Source organism: Barbus barbus, assembly GCF_936440315.1.
Source record: "Barbus barbus genome assembly, chromosome: 49".
Taxonomy (NCBI): domain Eukaryota; kingdom Metazoa; phylum Chordata; class Actinopteri; order Cypriniformes; family Cyprinidae; genus Barbus; species Barbus barbus.
In genome coordinates, this window is record NC_136727.1 from 20,948,079 (window position 1) to 20,968,271 (window position 20,193).

General features: G+C 34.9%; 1 protein-coding gene across 2 annotated transcripts in view; it reads left to right on the plus strand.

The window, feature by feature from the left end:
* LOC306867762 (serine/threonine-protein kinase MARK1-like) overlaps nt 1-20,193 on the plus strand; it is a 65,387-nt gene that overhangs the window by 28,588 nt on the left and 16,606 nt on the right. For both annotated transcript variants that reach the window (XM_079413620.1, XM_079413621.1), the window contains exons 4-12: nt 4,620-4,668; nt 7,759-7,824; nt 7,917-7,987; nt 10,021-10,077; nt 10,216-10,452; nt 13,995-14,114; nt 15,270-15,369; nt 15,561-15,673; nt 16,030-16,183. In XM_079413620.1, the coding sequence (XP_079269746.1) occupies nt 4,620-4,668; nt 7,759-7,824; nt 7,917-7,987; nt 10,021-10,077; nt 10,216-10,452; nt 13,995-14,114; nt 15,270-15,369; nt 15,561-15,673; nt 16,030-16,183 (967 nt within the window). The remainder of the gene's footprint in view (nt 1-4,619; nt 4,669-7,758; nt 7,825-7,916; nt 7,988-10,020; nt 10,078-10,215; nt 10,453-13,994; nt 14,115-15,269; nt 15,370-15,560; nt 15,674-16,029; nt 16,184-20,193) is intronic.

The following is a 20,193-nucleotide window of genomic DNA, read 5'->3' on the forward strand; positions in this document are numbered from 1 at the left end:
GTAAGCATTTTGATAGGAAAGGATGACAAATACAAAAAAAATTAAATGAAAAAACTAGGGATGCACGATATTATCTGACTGATATTGGAATCGGCCGATAATGGCTTTAAATGTAAATCTCGGCAATCGGCCCGATATGAAAAATTATGCCGGCATGTCTTGCCGATAAGAGGAAAATGTTAACTCCCATGTGCTCAGGGTGTGCTAGTGATTAGATCACGTCAGCAGTGTGACTCATTCTTGAAGCAAAGTTTTGCTTGAATGATGATTAGATTGACTGTTTTGGATCGCTGCATTTAATCTGTGAAAGCACGTACAGAATGACGCGTTCGGTGTGTGATCGAGTAAACAGTAATAGCACGTGGAGCGGCAGCCTCCCCCGGGTCATAGAGCCCGTTCGGTAAGGAGTTTTAATCTGTAGGGGGCACTGTTGGCCTACTTCTAATAAAATTTAAAAGTAAAACATCCTACACAAGTAACATTTAGACTATTTCTGATTAAATAAAGCAATAATTGATGTCATAAAATAATGAGTATGTTTTGATTTAAAGGTGCCATAGAATGAAAAACTGTCTTTACCCTGGCATATTTAAATAATAACAGTTCTGTACATGGAAATGACATACAGTGAGCCTCAAACACCATAGTTTCCTCCTTCATATGTAAATCACGTGATTAAAAAAGACCACTGAAAAACAGGCGAATCAGAACATAACACCGACTGTGGGATTACTACGCCCCCAACATTTGCATAAACCCATCCTTGTTCTAAGCCGGCCGAACCATCAGAAGCTCTGCAGGTATTGTAAATAAACAAGCGCGGACAACAGCGAAAATAACACAATAAATGTTATGTTCCAGGCCGTGCAGGGGGTGTGAAGTGCACGGATGGGTTGGTGTCTGTATTCAGAAAGGCACAGAAAGCAAATAACGCGAGCCACTAAAGGGACATGGTTAGCTCCTTGCTAGCGGTAGCCTGTGACAGTACATAAGATTTCACTCTCAGTAAGGAGAGATGAGGATGATGGCGAATGACTTACAGATCCTGAGCACCACTGACAAGCATCTGATCTTGTGAAATGTGTGGTAAGTACTGTTGCTCCATAATGTAAACATAGTTTGTGTGATCGCGTCTCTTGAAAGTGAAACTATAACGCGATCGATGGATCGATCAAAAGCAGTTTCAATGCCTCGCATATTAATAACGGCTCCCTGATGCCCGCGTTTTATATACAGTATAATTACCCGACGATATAACTGCGAGAGAAAGTATTTAAATATATATTTTCCTCCCTGTGCTTCCTTCTTGCTGATGAGCCGTACTGTGAAACAGCCAATCAGAGCAGAGCTCATTATTATTCATGACCCTGCCAAATAAGCCAATAACAGACCGTTTCATTCTAGGGAGAAATCCTAGGGTTGTAAATGGACATGTAAAATCGTTTCTGAAGATTTTTTGCCCTTACCTAAGCCACATACCTTCTGTGTAGATATCAGAGAACAATTTAAAATACTGTATCAATGCATTCTATGGCACCTTTAAAGGTCAGAAGGTATAGCTTACGTGGAAAAAAAAACAAATCACAAACATGACACTTATATATGAAATTTTATATATTCTGATTTATTCATTAATGTGTAATGTTTTATTTTTTAAACAAATCATAAACTCTAAAAGATTTTCAGAATTTTTACAACTCTTTTGCTTTAAACCATCTACAAATGTTAAATCTTAAAATAAAATTTTAGGGTTAACCATCTTTTTTGGGGGCGGAATGCAGTGATTGATTATATAGTTTATTTATAGTTATTTTAAAAGCTTCAATGGACTGTCAAAAAAACTATTTTTTTATTTTATTTTATTCTAACAAAAAAGTATACGTTATCATTTCTGCACAGGAGAGACTTGGTGTTGTTTCCCAACAAAAGGAAATATATCGGTATCGGCCAAAATGAGTTAAGAATATCGGCATATCGGCAAAAATCCAATATTGTGCATCCCTAGGAAAAACGCATACGAAAAGTGCGGTCTCCGTGTGGAAGGACCTGTTTCAAGTAACAGTTGCAATTTAGCTCAAATTAGGATAAGACTACTTTGGGATCAGATATGGTGTATTACCTATAAATTAAAGAACAGTTTTTTTTTTTTTTTTTTTTTTTTTTATGAGACAGACGTTTGATGATGTGAAAACCAGCTAATTGTCTGTGATTTATGTTTGATAATTTATATCTAATAGCTTCCACTCCAAAGAACATGAGATTTGTGCATTTTATTGCTTTTTTACAAAGTACAAATACAAAGTGACGGCGAAAACCTCATCAACTGTTTTTATTATAGAGATTGCCTTTTAAATAGTTTTATTTGAAATATTAAAAAAATGCTATCGAGTCAATGTTAGCATTTGATGTTTGTGTTTGCACGTGAGGTGTAATTCTAGAGTCTGTCTGTATGGAGGTGTTTTCTGGAGTGACGATCCCACATAGATGTGTTTGTGATCCCTAAAAACGGCCTGTTCCTGAAGAGGCGCACCACAGAACAAAGGCGTTCTTAGACAGCTTTGTCATGAGAGAAATTGATCTGTCAGTCTGTATTGTTGTGTCTTGCTGGGCCGTGGTTGATGGAGCTGATGGGTCACTCTACCTTTTTCAGCTTTTCCCCGCTCTGCTCTCCTCAGCGGTGGATGCTTTCAGACGCCGCTCATCACTTTCGCTCTCGATGTGACACAGTAGTGGGTGTTTTACACAAATAGGGTACAGATTGTTTTTTACTATACATACTGTACACTAAAGATACACTATTGTCAAACATAATTATTGGAGAAAAATTTTAAAAACATTTTAAATAATTAACAAAGACTATAATATAAAAAATGTAATATTAGCAACGTTAGTGTAAAGGCAAGAAAAATAATTGGGAGGAATAATAGGAATTTTAAAGGTCATTGCGCACGTTAAAAAATAAGTACGACCTCACGTTGTGTCAATCATGTTTACACACTGCCTCCGAAACTTTCATCCATCATAAAATTCATTTTCTGCGTTTTCGCATCCGTAGCATGCATTTTGATAGGAAAGGGTAGTGAATATGAAAAAAACTGAAACGCACGCAAAAATTTGGGACTCGTTGTGCAATGACCTTAAGTTTTTCCAGTTACTTCAAACCAACATTTGGTCCCAGACTAATTATCCCCTAAGGAGCAATAGTTTAATGAAAAATAAATGGATTGCTATTTATTTATTTTATTTTTTAATGTTTATTATAATAAAATTAACATTCATACAAATCAGCAAGTTGAACTGTTCAAAGATCATTTTAAAAGTCTCATAAAATATATTAAATAAAAATTAAAATTGGTCATATATTCAATTTGTCTTCCATTTTCTTCAGTTAAAACACCGCCTTTCATTGACACTGATGAATAATGAAAAATTCCCATTGGAAACCATATGTTTATGTACTATTATTTATATTTGTATTTTATTTTCAATAGTGTCAAGCTCTGTTTTATACCCTATTTGACAGAATCTGTCTTACTTTAGATTTTTTCTTCTGTTGCTGTTGTTCCTCATTTGAATGCACACAGTCTATATTTCGATGGATTCTGTGTCACACCACATCTGTCTGCCGTCCCGTAACAGTCACGTGACACAGTTTGGTCTGCGTGACGGCACGCTGCAGGCCTGGATGTGCTCGCTCATTCATGCGGCACTCATTCACAGAAATCGGCCTCCTGTTGTTTGACTAAAGAAAGAGGATCGGTGAGGAGCTCTGAGAAGAGTGGCTGTCTGAGAGAGGCAGGGCTTTAGGATGAAGAGACACTGGGGGAGGAACCTGGAGTAGTGTTTAGGATCCATCCAGCATTGACCCTTCAGGCCGCTTCTCAGTGACTCTCAGAGACAGGCTTCGGCCAAGAACCGCCCACTTTGACTGGAAGAGACTCTGATTGACATGTAAAGCAACCAACCACAGTTTGTTTTTTGCATTTACTGCTGGGTAAATGTGGAAACAGATATATCCAGGAGAGACTTGTGCCATATGTGTTCATGAATATTTGATTTACTTGCAACTAAGTGCTTCAAAAAAACTCTTGAATATGTTTCTGAATCAATGCCATGTATCTTGCAAACTTTGGCAAAGGGACAAATTCTTCCTCAAAAGTGCTTACTGTAGCAACCTGGTGCCTTCAGAATGCAACTTTATAACACAACTCAAGCACTTTAGTATTACATTTATTCCACTATATTTTATGAAAGCATGCTGTTAATTGTTCTTTCAAACAGAAGTCAACACCCGCTCTGCTCCGAGAAACAATAGTGATTTGAATTATTTTTACTTGAATCAGTTCAGGAACCACACTGAAAATTAATTTGTGAATTCACTGAATTATTCGTGTTTTTTGCACAACTGATGGTGCAAGAAATAAGTTGCTGAAATGCTGAAGGTCATTTATTGCTTAAAAATCATATTTTTCCATGCTTAGTTTTTGTTACTGGCTGAGACTACACAAAGTATTGGTTAAATATTAAAATGCCACTATTCAGAGTCAGAATATGCAGGTAACCTTGCACAAAAGTAAAATGATAAATATAAGATGTTTTTTGTGTCTTTTTACCCACAGCTCTTTCGTGAAGTGCGGATTATGAAGGTCTTAAATCATCCTAATATAGGTAAGACATCATGCTAAAATTCATTTTAATTTAAAGATCACTAGACCATATTCTGCACTTTTATTTCTGTATGAAATTCTCTTATGTTTCCTCCACCAAAATCAAGTAATTAAAGTCATAGTTGACCCATATAATGAAATAAACGGTTTGCTGAAAATGGTGTAAATTAACTGTTATGATTGACTAACATAATCACATGGGAAATGTTGAGTTTGAGCGGGAAATAGTTTAAATGTCCTCTTTTTGTTGCCTACATTAAATTAGGGGAAGTTTTTAAAGAATCCTATAAATGCATTTAAAAAAAAATGCTGTATCAAATTTAAGTCGTTTAAGAATTGTGAAAATTTGAAAACATTAATTTTAATATTACAATTTATTTTATTGTAATATATATTTATGTTGGGTAAATTACTCAAAATCATAATCCACTATAAATGACTAATTACTTCTTTAAAATGGCTATATATATATATATATATATATATATATATATATATATATATATATATATATATATATATATATATATATATGGGTCAATGACGTGACGCAACTTTAAAAACATTAGTTATTTGTAATTTTTCTGTTAATCCAAGTGTCAAAACATCATGCGGTGCGACCGTCCGGCCATAACTTATGTATTGGAAACATCTTTGAAATTACACTAAATTTATTCAGATACATTTTTTTCACTATTTGACAAGTGTTTTGTAATCCTGTATAAAATTGCAAAGTATTTGTATTTATATTTCCATCATAATAATCAATCAAACTTTGTCCGATTAATCTCCATTGTATGAAATATCATGTGGATGCTCTTTAATTTGTCATGACAGATTGCTGTAGCACCTCAGTTCAAGCGGCCAGTGACTGATTATCTCTTACTAGTTATTGCACAAAATAAACATGAATGAACATCAGAAGGTATCTTGTTTCAACTGTGAAAAGATGTCAATAAACACTATTTTTCAAGTTCAAATCCACCGACATTAATCTGCTCTCCTGTCTGGTTTGTTTGCCGGACAAAAATGGCAGATTTGGCATTATGATTGCTCAGATTGCCCGTTAATCAAACTCCTGGCGACTGGTCAACTGAGCAGCCAAGGTTGGGCAAAGTTTAGAAATAACTGGGTCTAATAAAATGACTGCAGTTAATGCCATATGCTGAACTTTTCACACATCTCTTTAAATAGATTTTTAATGATGGAAGGTCTTTGTGTCATTTGGAGCGACCACTCATCATGTGGTGCGACCAATAATAGCAATAAATGTATTCAATTAAAAATAAATTATCACATTTTTTTGGCTGAAATATGAATCACTACTATAGTATGCTTAAGTGAATGGTATTTTAAAAAGATTTTTCTGTTTTATGCAATTTACAGAAAAAATAAGTCTGCTAACTACAATTAAGAAGGCATCTCTGAAATGATAGAACAAAAAATTTGATCAAGTACAAAAACTAAACACTAAGCACTTCAGTTACTGAGAACATCTAATAAAAAAAGTTAAGCATGTTAATTTAATAAAATTTAATATAAATCATGGTCGCACCACATGACTTTTTTAAGGCTACGGATGATTCATCTAGATGAAAAAAACACTTAAATCACTTAATTTAAAATTTTTATATGAATTTGTGTACACAACCTTCTTAATGTTTGAACAACTACAAAATATATTATTTTTTGTATTTTTAAATTATACGTCAATGACCCATATGTATGTGTGTGTGTATATGTATGTATATATATATATATATATATATATATATATATATATATATATATATATATATATATATATATATATATATATATAATAATTATTATTTTTTTACACATTTATATTTCTATAGAATTGATTTATTGCAAACTATTATCTATAGTATTTATTAAATTGTTGAAATGTTCTGAACTAGCGTTTATTCAAAATAGTAATTTTGTGCTTTTGTATTTTTTTTTTTATTTTTTTTTTTTTTTTTTTTTTTTTTTTTTTTACTAAATTTCTATTTAGCTTTCATTTATTTGTAATAGTTTTAGTTAACAATAACAACACTGGTGTGAGGCTCCAGACTGACCCTCATAACCCCTGATGAAGACTGGAGCTGTTTAGACCTGCTAACTGGAAATGATGTCTTCCTTAATGTCTTGTTTTAATACACAGCTCAGTTTCATCCGTGACATGGCACTTTCCCTCTCTTTTCTCTTGCTCCATTTTTATGAGAATGTTAACTGGATTATTTATATTCCTAATGGAAGTGAATCACGGGAGAGTCATTCAGACGGGCTGCTTTAGCGCGATCAGCTCTGCACGGCCGATGTCTGACCAGCTCAGCTCTTTTGTGCCTCTCTAAATGGCACAAGACTCTGTTTTCACTTCTCTATCGATTAGCATGACTGGCTGTTTCTGCCGTACCCTTCCTGGGGCCGCACGCGTGTCACTGCTGGCTTCTGATTGGCAGAGACTGAGCTGGATTTTAGATTAATCGGACTAAAAGCTGTGATTACCCACCTATCCCTGACATTTGTTCTCTCATCTTTCCTAACACACACACACACCGCATGTTAAAGACTGCATGCAGGAAGCAGTCAGACGTTATTAGCGTCCATCCACAGACATTAAATTGAATTACAGAGGCTCTTCACATAAAGTACAGTACACAATGAAATGGAAAGAAACAGGAAGCCGTGTGCGAGACGTCTTGCGTGTATTTTAGCACATCTCCATAACAAGCATCCCTGATGCATTGTTTCTCCGTGTCATAGATGAGTTCCTGAGAGAATCGAGCACAGATCAGATCTGTCGTCATTGTAGTATGGGGCTAAAATAGTGTCAAAAATGATTGTATTTACAAAATATGATTTGCGACTATGTAACCAAATTTACATCCACAATATGATTCAAACCACAATTCATAAATGCACAAGTATGGTTGCAAGTTTGTGAAAAATATTTTGTATGATAATTTTGATACTCGTTTAGCTCCATATTGTTCTAAACAATAGTGAGCTGCCCACTCTTGTGAATAAATGTGCTTAATTGTTTTGAATGTCAATCACTCTCTTTATCTGTTTCTCTCTCTCTTAGTTAAGTTATTTGAAGTAATTGAAACCGAGAAGACACTTTATTTAATAATGGAGTATGCAAGTGGAGGTGAGTGTGATGGACGGGTGAGATTCATATTTAATATCACTATTAGCGCAGGTCATGTCACACATCTCTGAATGTCTCTGTTTATATGTCAGGTGAAGTGTTTGACTACTTAGTCGCTCATGGGAGGATGAAGGAAAAGGAAGCCAGAGCAAAGTTTCGACAGGTGAGACACACGCATACTACACACATCTGAACCAGAATCATTGAAGCTCCAGGTGACACTGTGACTATTGAGACTGACACTACTGAGCAAATACCATTTTTAAGTCATTTGAATCGTTATTGTTTTAGGTAACTGGGGAACACGTTATTTTAAGGACTAATTCTCACTGTTAACTAGTTGCTTAATAGCATGCATATTGTCTGTTTATTAGTACTTGTGTACTAATAAACAGTGTAATATTTACAACAGCAAATAACTTTTAGAAAGAAATTATCTTTTCTACACTGCATTTCAATGTAAACAAATGATTATGTATTATCAGTTATAAATAAGTATTAGTATGTCAGTTAGTATAGTGTCAGTTATAACAGGATCACAAGGCATGTTTATAAAATAATACAATATCAGTTATTTTATAATCTAGTTAAACACAAATAAATATTTGTATGTAAAAACTTTACTAAACTACACTTAATTTCCAGCGATATCGTCGACCTGATTGCACAGACACTATTTAAACTGAACTGAGCTGGGTGATGACATCACTGAATTCAATAATCAAATGCCTTTAGCTGAAAATCGAGTGTTTAATCTTGTCATTTTACATTATTGACACTATTTTCCTCTCTTTATATTGTGCAGCTGCTTTGGCACAATTTACATTATTAAAAGCACTATATAAATAAAGGTGACTTGACTGATGTGTCTTACAACTCGCTACGTAAAATGGTAAAAGTAACAATGTACTGTACGTTTTTGCATAAAAATATTTAACAAAAAAGTATTAAATATTTAAACTTGAACTAGTTACTATTAGAATAAGTATTAATATGTAATGTGTAAGTGATGCCTAATAAATAGAATTGGTAACACTTTAGTATAGGGCCTAATTCTAACAATTAATTAGTTGCTTATTAGCATGCATTTTATTAACATTTTGGCTGTTTATTAGTACTTATAAAGCACACATGACCATATTCTACATCCCTAATCCTACCCAATACTTAAAGTTAACAACTACCTTACTATTAATTAGCAGCAAATTAAGAGTTTATTGAGGAAAAAGTAGTTGATGGTTTGTGGCGAGAATTGGGCCTTAAAATAAAGTGTGACCATAGTATCTAATAGTATGAGTAGTATCTAATAAATACAAGAATATTTACTTACTAAATACTAAAATAGGTAGAGATACTTAATTAGTTAATATGAAAATACTACTAGTAATTGAAAATATGTAAATGAGGAAAAAGTACTAGTAGTTTTAAAGATTGTACATTATTTGTTGAATATTATTTTGTTAACAATATAAAATTGAGTTTATCATGACAATCACAAGGACTTTGCATGCTCTGTAATGTTTTAGTATCGATTATATGTGGGTAAATATTGCCATTTATTAATGTTGTTGTGTTGGTTTACATACAGTTAATCAGATTAATTACACTTATTTTAACTGTATTTATTGCATTAAACATTTTCCTTCTGCTTGACAATGGTTTGGTGGAAAAGGAGAATTTTAAAGATTTATAATAGTCATGTCGTGATCAGTAAATACACCTTCCTCCTTTATTACCTTTAATGAATGTTGACTAATTTTAGTACGGTTTAGGACAGAGCACATGCATACCCTCTAGTGGTGATACTACACTACAGTGTTCGTCAAGTTTCCCTCTGATCAGCTGTTCGTGTGATAACTGTAAACGAACAGACATCAGTTTGAGTGTAATTAAACCCCCTGCTGCTCTGCAGTAATTAATTGGCCATTTTCCGTCATGCTTTGCTAATGATGGCAAATGAAACCCCCGGACTGCAGTTCACTGCAGGAGGTGATTAGAGAGAAAATAAGACCCCAGTCTGTCTCGCTCTCAACTACAGGGACATAAAGACATGCTTTCAGTGTCTGTCTAGCACATATTAACATGTGCTGGGTGTGCAGGCTTTCTCGGCTTCTATTCGCAGATAAACAAAAGAGCTGGTTTGTGGAATGATGTATTATTTGTCATGCTAATGTGACTTTGTGCGTGTGACTACAGATTGTGTCTGCAGTGCAATATTGCCATCAGAAGAGAATAGTCCACAGGGATCTCAAGGTGAGACGCTCACACACCGTTTAAGGCTGTGGTATAGATCTGCTCACCTTTAGTGATTTGTGTTTCATTGATTTCTAATAACCGTGCACTATTCAGACAGCTTTGCTACATTGCTACCTCTTTGTGCTTCTCCGTAAGGCTGAAAACTTGCTGCTAGACGCGGACATGAATATAAAGATAGCGGACTTTGGCTTCAGTAACGAGTTCACCATCGGGAGTAAGCTGGACACGTTCTGTGGCAGTCCTCCGTACGCGGCTCCAGAGCTCTTCCAGGGGAAGAAGTACGACGGGCCAGAGGTGGACGTCTGGAGTCTGGGGGTCATCCTCTACACGCTTGTCAGCGGCTCGCTTCCCTTTGACGGACAGAATTTGAAGGTCATTTCTTGTTCTATTCAAGATCACTGAAGGCCTATTTACACAAAAAACGATGCGACAAAATTAAGCAAATCGCTGTTCAAAGTCTTTAATGTATTATGTCTCAATCGCATTCTATTCTGATTTTTTTCACATGCATACATGAACACAATGTCGTTCAAAGGGATGGGGTTAGTAAGAATGTTATTTGAAAGAAAATAATAGCCTTATTAAACAAATATGCATTTACTTGATCATAAGTGACGTTTTACATTGTTACAAATCATTTCTAATCTTAAGAAATGCTGTTTTTTTTTTTTACTTTCTGTTCATTAATGAAACCTGAAAAAAACGCTGTTCCCACAAAAAAATAAAATATAATAAAATAATCAGAAAGGTTTCTATATATTTCAAATTTAAATGCTTTAACCCTGGAACAATATATAAAACTACCAAATTTTGCTTAATCGCAAAGTTTAATCGCAACAATCATTGCAGTTAATGGTGTTCACCGTCTGTTTGATTGTGTAATTTGTAACTAACTGCATGATTCTTGCGATGCAAATATTCGCTTCGCATTGGTGAGCACACATCATGTTACTCGCTCTAGTTTCCTTGCGGGATCTATTATGAAAAGTTGTATTCTGGTGTGTTTAATGAACAAGAGAAATTATTTAACAATATTTTTTTTTTTTTGTCACTCGCACGGATAAAAAACATAAAAACAATAAAAAAATATTTTCTGGTACAAGTGGACGAGTCCGTAAGCTCTTCGCTGATTGGCTTGCATGACAACGCATCATGCAAATTTTCCGCTCTTTCGAATTTTTGAACTTGCGCAGGCGATTGAGGCGTATATCGCGCGTTTGCGGCAATCCCGTCGCTCAATTTGTGTCGTTCACGCCGCCCGGCATGAATTCACATCTATTTGCGTCTTTCCATTGGCTTTGTATGTAATCTACTCATGCGAATAATTAGCTTTTGGTGTGAACACAACATAACTGTACATTTCTGCCATAGTTACCACTAATAACCTACTCCTAAATATAATGTAGAAACTTCAAATTTACTGTAAAGCTGCTTTGCAACGATTTATGTTGTGAAAAGTGTTATACAAATAAACTTGAATTTGAATTGAATTTGAATAAATATTTAAAAATCCTAAAACTGCTTACCAAATATTTTGGGATTTCTGATTTTTAATGTATCCTTAGATATATAAAATACCTATTAGCTGTAAATATGTTCCCAGTATAGCACAACTAACCTCTCAACATTATTATTTAAATGTGTAATTCCTATTTTGTGACCTTTTTGTTTGCCATATAAAATTTAGTCAAATTTGCTTGCTTCTAACAACTTATGGTTCTTGTAGTTGGAGTTAAAAGCATTGGTTCGTTTGGTTGGTTGGTAGTTTGTAGGGATGTAACGATTACCGGTTTGACGATAAATCATGATAAAATTCCCCGCGGTTAGTATTACCGTTTCATATTTTAATTATCATTAAAACCGTATTCGATTACCGTGATTTAAACAACTCGCGATAAATAAATACTGTCCAGCATAAAGCAGAGTTTTCAGTAACAGTCTCACGTGCGCACAGCAGCACAGTAGTTTCGTTCTGAGTGAAAATAGGGCGGAAAAGCTGGGAGGTTTTAAAAGAGTGCTTAGGGAATTATACAAATTAATATATCAATGAATTAATCATATGAATGTACCTCTGAAGGATCTGACTGTCTTCAGAAACAATTCGATGGCATTTTGTTTTCATCTTAGCTCCATTTAATACCTAAAGGAAGTGTTCGCGGAGTTCACAGGAATCAGCTGTAATTCAGCTTTTCCGTATAAAGCGCCACCTGCTGCCAGAGAGTGGATTTACAGACACTTATTTACATTCAGCCTGTGTGCAGTTTCTGTCTGGCCAAAAAATTTACCAAATTTGCATGACCTGCTGTAAATTTTAACCGGTTGATGAAAAACAAACTTATGTACATTTAAACAATTCAGATATGCTATATAGGATTATTTATGGAGCCGATAAAATACATATAATCATTTATTAATTATCATTTTAATTTAACCCTTTTCTTTAAAGGCTGAAATGTGTGGTCTACCTTTTATGTTAAACTTTTTCAAAGCTTTATTTGAACATTTACATTATTTATTTGAACATGCTATTAAACTGTTGTCAGTCAAATTGTCATTTAAAATCCAGACCTCACTGGTAATGTTATTGTTTTAGTGATTATGCAAACAAAAAGTCACTTTATTTGCTGTTTGTTGATTTTTAAGTATGAAACTTGGTGAAGTGATTTATGTTTCGGTACTTTTTGAACATCTCCAGCACATTTTAACAATACCGTGATAATACTGATAACCGTGATAATTTTGGTCACTATAATCGTGATTAGAAATTTTCATACCGTTACATCCCTAGTAGTTTGTTTTGCTAAGTGAAAAACACCCTATTTGCAGTTTCATTGCAGTGTGAATTTTTACCATTGGTGTGAAGAGCTAATAGTGATGCACTGGTTGCTTTAAAGGGATCCCTGGGTATTAAGGCTTGTATGGCTTAATATAATGTAAATGATGTCTCTTACTGAAATATGTAGTGGAAAAACCCATTAAAGTGCCCATTGCACTCGGTGAGCTACTGCCGCTACCTGTTGCTATTTTTCCCACAATACAACTCGGAAAATAAAATACTGATATGATGACCACAGCTACTGAAAGAGCTTACAGGTGGTGATGGATATAAGTATAGGTTTAAACCAAATGCTGTACCATCGATTTTTCCAAACAAGGAGTCTAAATGCCAATATCGAGGGAAATCCGCGCTGAGAAACTCCTTTAGTGGCCGCGCTTCATGATTCGCATCGGCATGTTTACATCCTAACAGATGGCATCTAATGTTTCTTGTCTCAGCCGTTTAGAAGTTCTTTCAGCAGCTGTGTTCTACTAAAAGACTCAAAGGCATCAGGGCTAAAGTGGAGAGAAAAAAGAAGTTTTATTCGTCCACAGGCATCTTCCCATTCTTTTCTCCTCTTCTCATCACTAGGAAAGCAGTGAAGTCTTAGTCCTACATTGCTTCTCTTGTTGCCCTTCGACTGAAAATTACAACCAAAAGCCACACAATGTGGTATCGTATCAGTGTTTTATTTTCTGAGCTGTGTATTCTGAGTTGTGCTGCGATAAAAAGCGCCAGTAGCTCACCGAGTGCAACCATTTGACGTCATCGACGCAGAATGTACCGTGCACATAAAATAATGGCGCCCCCCATAGTCCAAAAGCGATGTCGACTTTTTTTAAATGACACATTTTCATGGGTTTTCTACTACATATTTAAATGAGACATCATTTTCGTTATATTAAACTATACATGTCTTAATACCTGGGCATCCCTTTAAAGTCTCCCAAAGCAAAAAACTGTTCCTCTGCTCCATTTTATACTTATGATTTTGTGTGGTTAATCTAAATGAAAATCCAGCAAGTTTCCCTGAAAGCATATGGTTCTGGCTGTATGTGCTGTATTTGGTCCTCACTCTGAATGGTGGTCCACACAGGAGCTGCGAGAGAGAGTCTTGCGAGGGAAGTATCGTATACCGTTCTACATGTCCACAGACTGTGAAAACCTTCTGAAGAAACTGTTGGTGCTTAACCCAGGCAAACGTGGAAGTCTAGAGGTGAGACTGGTAAACACTTCACACACCCGTATGAACTTTGAATTTAGAAAAATATACTTTTCTGTGAAACACAAAATGAGATGTTTAATGCTCTTTTCCATACAACGAAAGCATACTGTGAACAGGGCGACTGTAAACTCAAAAAAGAACATAAGCACCATTAAAAAGTTACATAAAAGTAGTCCTGTATACACATCTGTACACTTTATTCCAACTCTTTTGAAGTCAAATCTTAATCAGACATTTGTAAACATTAAACCTGTCTCGAGTAGTAGAAACTTGTTTAGAAATGACCTGAAGTTCAGTCAGGACACTCTAGTGCAAGCTGATAGGTAATCAAAATGAATCCTCTAGCTATCGCGGTGTAAACCAAATGGAGCATGCAGATTCATCTCTGTTATATCTGCGGCCTTTGAGCTTTCTTATTTAATATTTAAATAGTCTGGTTCAGTGTTTGCTGCGGGGCTGGCTTACAGAAGAGTTCCTCGACACCCTCCTCCTCCCCAGCACCACCTGTCTAGATCTGCTATGGAGGACATTACGCCATGTCTTTGTGCAGTAGCTTGTCTTTAGTGTTGTCACGGTACCAAAATTTCAGTATTCGGTACCGATACCAGTGAAAATCCACGGTTCTCGGTACCAGTTTCGGTACCAAAACAAAACACAAAAACATGCTAATTAAAAAACATACTATTCTTATTAATAAAGTCAAACTAAAATAAATTGTACAAAAATCAATGTCATTATATTTATTTAAAATTGTTTAAAATCACAATTAATCACATCCAAAATAAAAGTTTGTTTACATAATATATGTAATTTAATGTGTATATATAAATACACACACATGCATGTATATCTTTCAGAAAAATTTTATATTTATATATTAAATATATTTATTTATAATATAAATTATATGAATATAAATATAGATATGTATATATATGTATTGTATGTGTATTTATATATTCATAATAAATATACACAGAACACATATATTATGCAAACAAACTTTTATTTTGAATGCGATTAATCGTTTGACAGCACTAATATATATTAACATGCTAAAACTGATAATTGATGAAATATTAATAGTAAATAAATAATACATTCATATGCAAAGGTAGTAATTTAATGTCTGTCAATGTCTCACAGCAAATCATGAAGGACCGCTGGATAAATGTAGGTCATGACGAAGAGGAACTGAAGCCCTATACAGAACCTGAGCCAGACTTCAGCGACACCAAACGGATAGGTTTGGACCCTTCTGTGTTTCTCTCTTTATTTCCTTCTAATACATTTTTTAAAATAATGGTTAAAAATCAAGATATTATGTCTTTATCATATACTACATGGCCAAAAGTATGTGCGCTTATGCAGGGATCACATAGAATGAGAGAAATTCTGTGTGTATCATCAGATCTCTTCTCTTTCGCCCTCTTTCAGAGCTGATGATCACTATGGGTTTCCCTAAAGATGAGATCACAGACGCATTATTAGGGCAGAAATATGATGAGGTCATGGCCACGTATCTTCTGCTGGGCAGGAAACCTCCAGAGGCAAGTCATGCGTGTTAATTAACTAAACAGTCATAATTACTGATTACTCGCATCCAGTGTATTGTGTGCAGTTCTGTTTTACCATCATTGAGATACTACTATTATAGTTTGTATCAATATTTTGAATTAATTTTTACTTTTATATTTCTGTTTTCATTTTAATTTTAGTTTAAATTGTAGTAATTCTGTTTTGTTTTTAATCAATTTTAGTAGTCATTGTTTCATTTGTCTTATTTTATTTTATTACATCAAGTTAAAGTACATAAAGATATTTTATTTTTCCTTGTAGCTAGCTGAAATGAAAAAGTTTTAGTCAACTATAATAGCCTTGATGTTGTTTTGTTTGCTTGTTTTAGTTTGAAGGAAGCGATTCTCTGTCCACCACAAACTTGTGTCAAAGGTCACGACCCAGCAGCGACCTGAACAACAGCTCTACGCAGTCTCCCGCACACTCCAAAGTCCAGCGCAGTATCTCGGCCACGCAGAAGCAGCGACGATTCAGCGACCATGGTACAAAACACCACCACACACACAGAGAACGTTTCAATTCATTCTAAATCATACATTTATTTAGCCCCCCCCCCCCCCCCCAACAAAGCTTTTGTTTATATAATATATGTGTGTACTGTGTATATATAAAGATTCACACAGTAAATATTTTGAAAATATTTACATGTATTTATTTATATTCATATAATTTAGTATATATATATATATATATATATATATATATATATATATATATATATATATATATATATATATATATATATATATATATATATATACACATACATACATACATATATATATACATACATATATATACACATACATACATACATATATATATACATACATACATATATATACACATACATACATACATACATACATACATACATACACACACATACACACACACACACACACACACACACACATACACACACACACACACACACACACACACATACATACACACATATATACATATATCAGAATCAGAATGAGCTTTATTGGCCAAGTATGTTTACACATACAAGGAATTTGTTGTAGTGACAGAAGCTCCACAGTGCAACAGAAGGACAGTAACAGGACAGGACACAGGTAATGAAACAAAATAACAGGAAATAGCCAATAACCAATGTACAAAGCAGCAAAAAAAAATTAAAAATACACAATATATAATATAGGCGACTATGTATGTAATATACATATACATATACACATACATACACACACTCACACACACACACAGTGGTGTGAAAAAGTGTTGGCCCCCTTCCTGATTTTAAATTTTTTTGCATGTTTGTCCCACTTTAATGTTTTGCAATCAAGAAATCACTTAAATAGGACCTGCCTGACAAAGTGAAGTAGACCAAAACATCCTCAAAAGCTACACATCATGTTGAGATCCAAAGAAATTCAGGAACAAATGAGAAAGAAAGTAATTGAGATCTATCAGTCTGGAAAAGGTTATAAAGCCATTTCTAAAGCTTTGGGACTCCAGTGAACCACAGTGAGAGCCATTATCCACAAATGGAGAAAACATGGAACAGTGGTGAACCTTCCCAAGAGTGACCGGCCGACCAAAATTACCCCAAGAGCGCAGCGACGACTCATCCAAGAGATCACAAAAGACCCCACAACAACATCTAAAGAACTGCAGGCCTCACTTGCCTCAGTTAAGGTCAGAGTTCATGACTCCAGCATAAGAAAGAGACGGGGCAAAAATGGCCTGCATGGCAGAGATCCAAGACGAAAACCGCTGCGGAGCAAAAAGAACATAAAGCCTCGTCTCAGTTTTGCCAGAAAACATCTTGATGATCCCCAAGACTTTTGGGAAAATACTCTGTGGACTGACGAGACAAAAGTTGAACTTTTTGGAAGGTGTGTGTCCCATTACATCTGGAGTAAAAGTAACAACGCATTTCAGAAAAAGAACATCATACCAACAGTAAAATATGGTGGTGGTAGTGTGATGGTCTGGGGCTGTTTTGCTGCTTCAGGACTAGGGCTGGGTATCGAGTTCGATACTTTTTAGGCACCGACCGAATTGCCTCGATACCACCGAGTATCGAAAAACGTCTTGTCGTTCGGTACCAAATTTCGATACCTAAGGGGTTAATCTCATCACCGTCAGTGAGCCAATAATCCTGCAGCACCAGGTGTGTTTGACTAGAAGCGGCGCGGCGCTGATAGATCAGTGTTTGACATCCGCGAGAGAGATTCGAAAGCGCACGGAGCAGTCTGCTCTCTATATCGCGCAGTTTGTTTACTAAACAGAGACTGAAGCGCGCGTGACGTTCGCGCCTCGCGGTGATTTCAGCGTCTGCCGCCTCACTAAATGAGGACATAAACACATGAACAACATCTCCAGAACTGCTGTGAGTGTAAATTAATGAGCATTTTACCGTTTGATTCGAGTAAAACTAGCGTCATATCATATACACACAGAACTGTAAAGGTATTCCAGGCAACCCGTCAAAATAAAAGTTCGGTTTAACTCGGAAGACACTGCGGCAGAAATATATTAATATTGTTCAGCGGACAGTACATACTGCTACTACTATTAAAATTATTAACTTTATTATTATTTTTTTTTAGAAATTATCACACAACAGTTATTCCATTTTTTTATTTTAATAGTAAACCCCCTTTGTTTGCCAAAATAAATAAACTTTGATTTTCAATAATTTAAAGAAATTAAATTAATGTTTTGTGTCTTCATTTGAAAACCAGATACAGAACACAGAATTTCTGAGGAAAAATAAAACCTTTCATAAGGCTATTTTAAGAATAAATTTAAATAAACTTAGTTGTTTTTATGCATTCAAATAATTAGACATACTACACCAGAATTTAATAACAATAAAACATATGGTGAAAGAAAATAAAACACCCACTTATGAAAGTGGATGAAGATTTAAAATTTCTTGAAGTCTTTAACAACCTAGAAATGATGATTCTGTCTGAGCTATGTGTTTAAAAATGAACACGCACTAATGTAAACGTAGCCTAACAGATGTGTAAACTGAAAACTATTTGAACTTTATTAAAATTATTTATTTATTGTGTTGGATATATTTTGTTCCTTTGTGCAGTGGCTCAGGAGATGAGGCTTTGAGTCTGTATAAATATCAACATTAAAAAAATAGTTTTTTGAGATAATGTAATCTTATTAAAACTGATTTCATAAAACTGGTATCGAAAAAAGTATCGTTCAGGAACCGGTATCGAACTCAAGGTATCGGTACCGGTATCGAAAATTTTTGAACGATACCCAGCCCTATTCAGGACCTGGAAGACTTGCTGTGATAAATGAAACCATGAATTCAGCTGTCTACCAAAAAATCCTGAAGGACAATGTCCGGCCATCTGTTCGTGACCTCAAGCTGAAGAGAACTTGGGTTCTGCAGCAGGACAATGATCCGAAACACACCAGCAAATCCACCTCTGAATGGCTGAAGAAAAACAAAATGAAGACATTGGAGTGGCCTAGTCAAAGTCCTGACCTGAATCCTATTGAGATGCTGTGGCATGATCTTAAAAAGGCGGTTCATGCTCGAAAACTCTCCAATGTGGCTGAATTACAACAATTCTGCCAAGATGAGTGGCCAAATTCCTCCACAGCGCTGTAACAGACTCATTGCAAGTTATCGCAAACGCTTGATTGCAGTTGCTGCTGCTAAGGGTGGCCCAACCAGTTATTAGGTTTAGGGGCAAGCACTTTCACACTTTTTTTTTTTTTTTTTTTTTTTTTTTAAATATACATGCATGTGTGTGTATTTATATATACATAATAAATATAGACCGTTCACACACATATTATGTACACAAAAACTTTTATTTTGGATGCAATTAATTGCTATTAATCATTGCCCAGCACTAATTAAAATTTTTTAAAGTGACCCCTATTATGGGTTATGAAATGTTCATATTTTGGTTTTGGGAATCCCCAACAAGAGGTTGACATGCATGCAAGGTCAAAAAACACTTTCATTGTCTTGCTATGCATTTATTTTTACCTTATTTGCTCAACGACTCCCAAACGATAAGTTTAACGATTCATTTTTCCAAACCCCTCCTTTGTGTGACGCTAATCTGCGGTGATTGGTCGATTTCATTGAAAGCAGTGTTTGTGAGAGCAGTGCTGTTTTGTGTACAGCGTTTCTGTGGAATGTAAAAAGAAAATATTTTGAAGAATGTTGGTAACCGGTTTCAAATCCCATTGGCTTCCGTAGCGTTTTTTGTCCATACTATGGAAGTCAATGGAGCCCAAAACTGTTTGGTTACCAGCATTCTTCAAAATAACTTTCAGCTGTTCCACAGAAAATCAGTAAGTAAATGACAGAATTTCCATTTTTGGGCGTGCTATTCCTTTTAAATAAAACCCAGCCTCAAAACAAGTTCCCATATTTTTAAAATAACTTAAATGTAATGATAAAGATCTGTTTATCTAATGTATTTGACTCTGAGATGACATGTTTTCATTTGAAACTATTCAAGGATGTAAG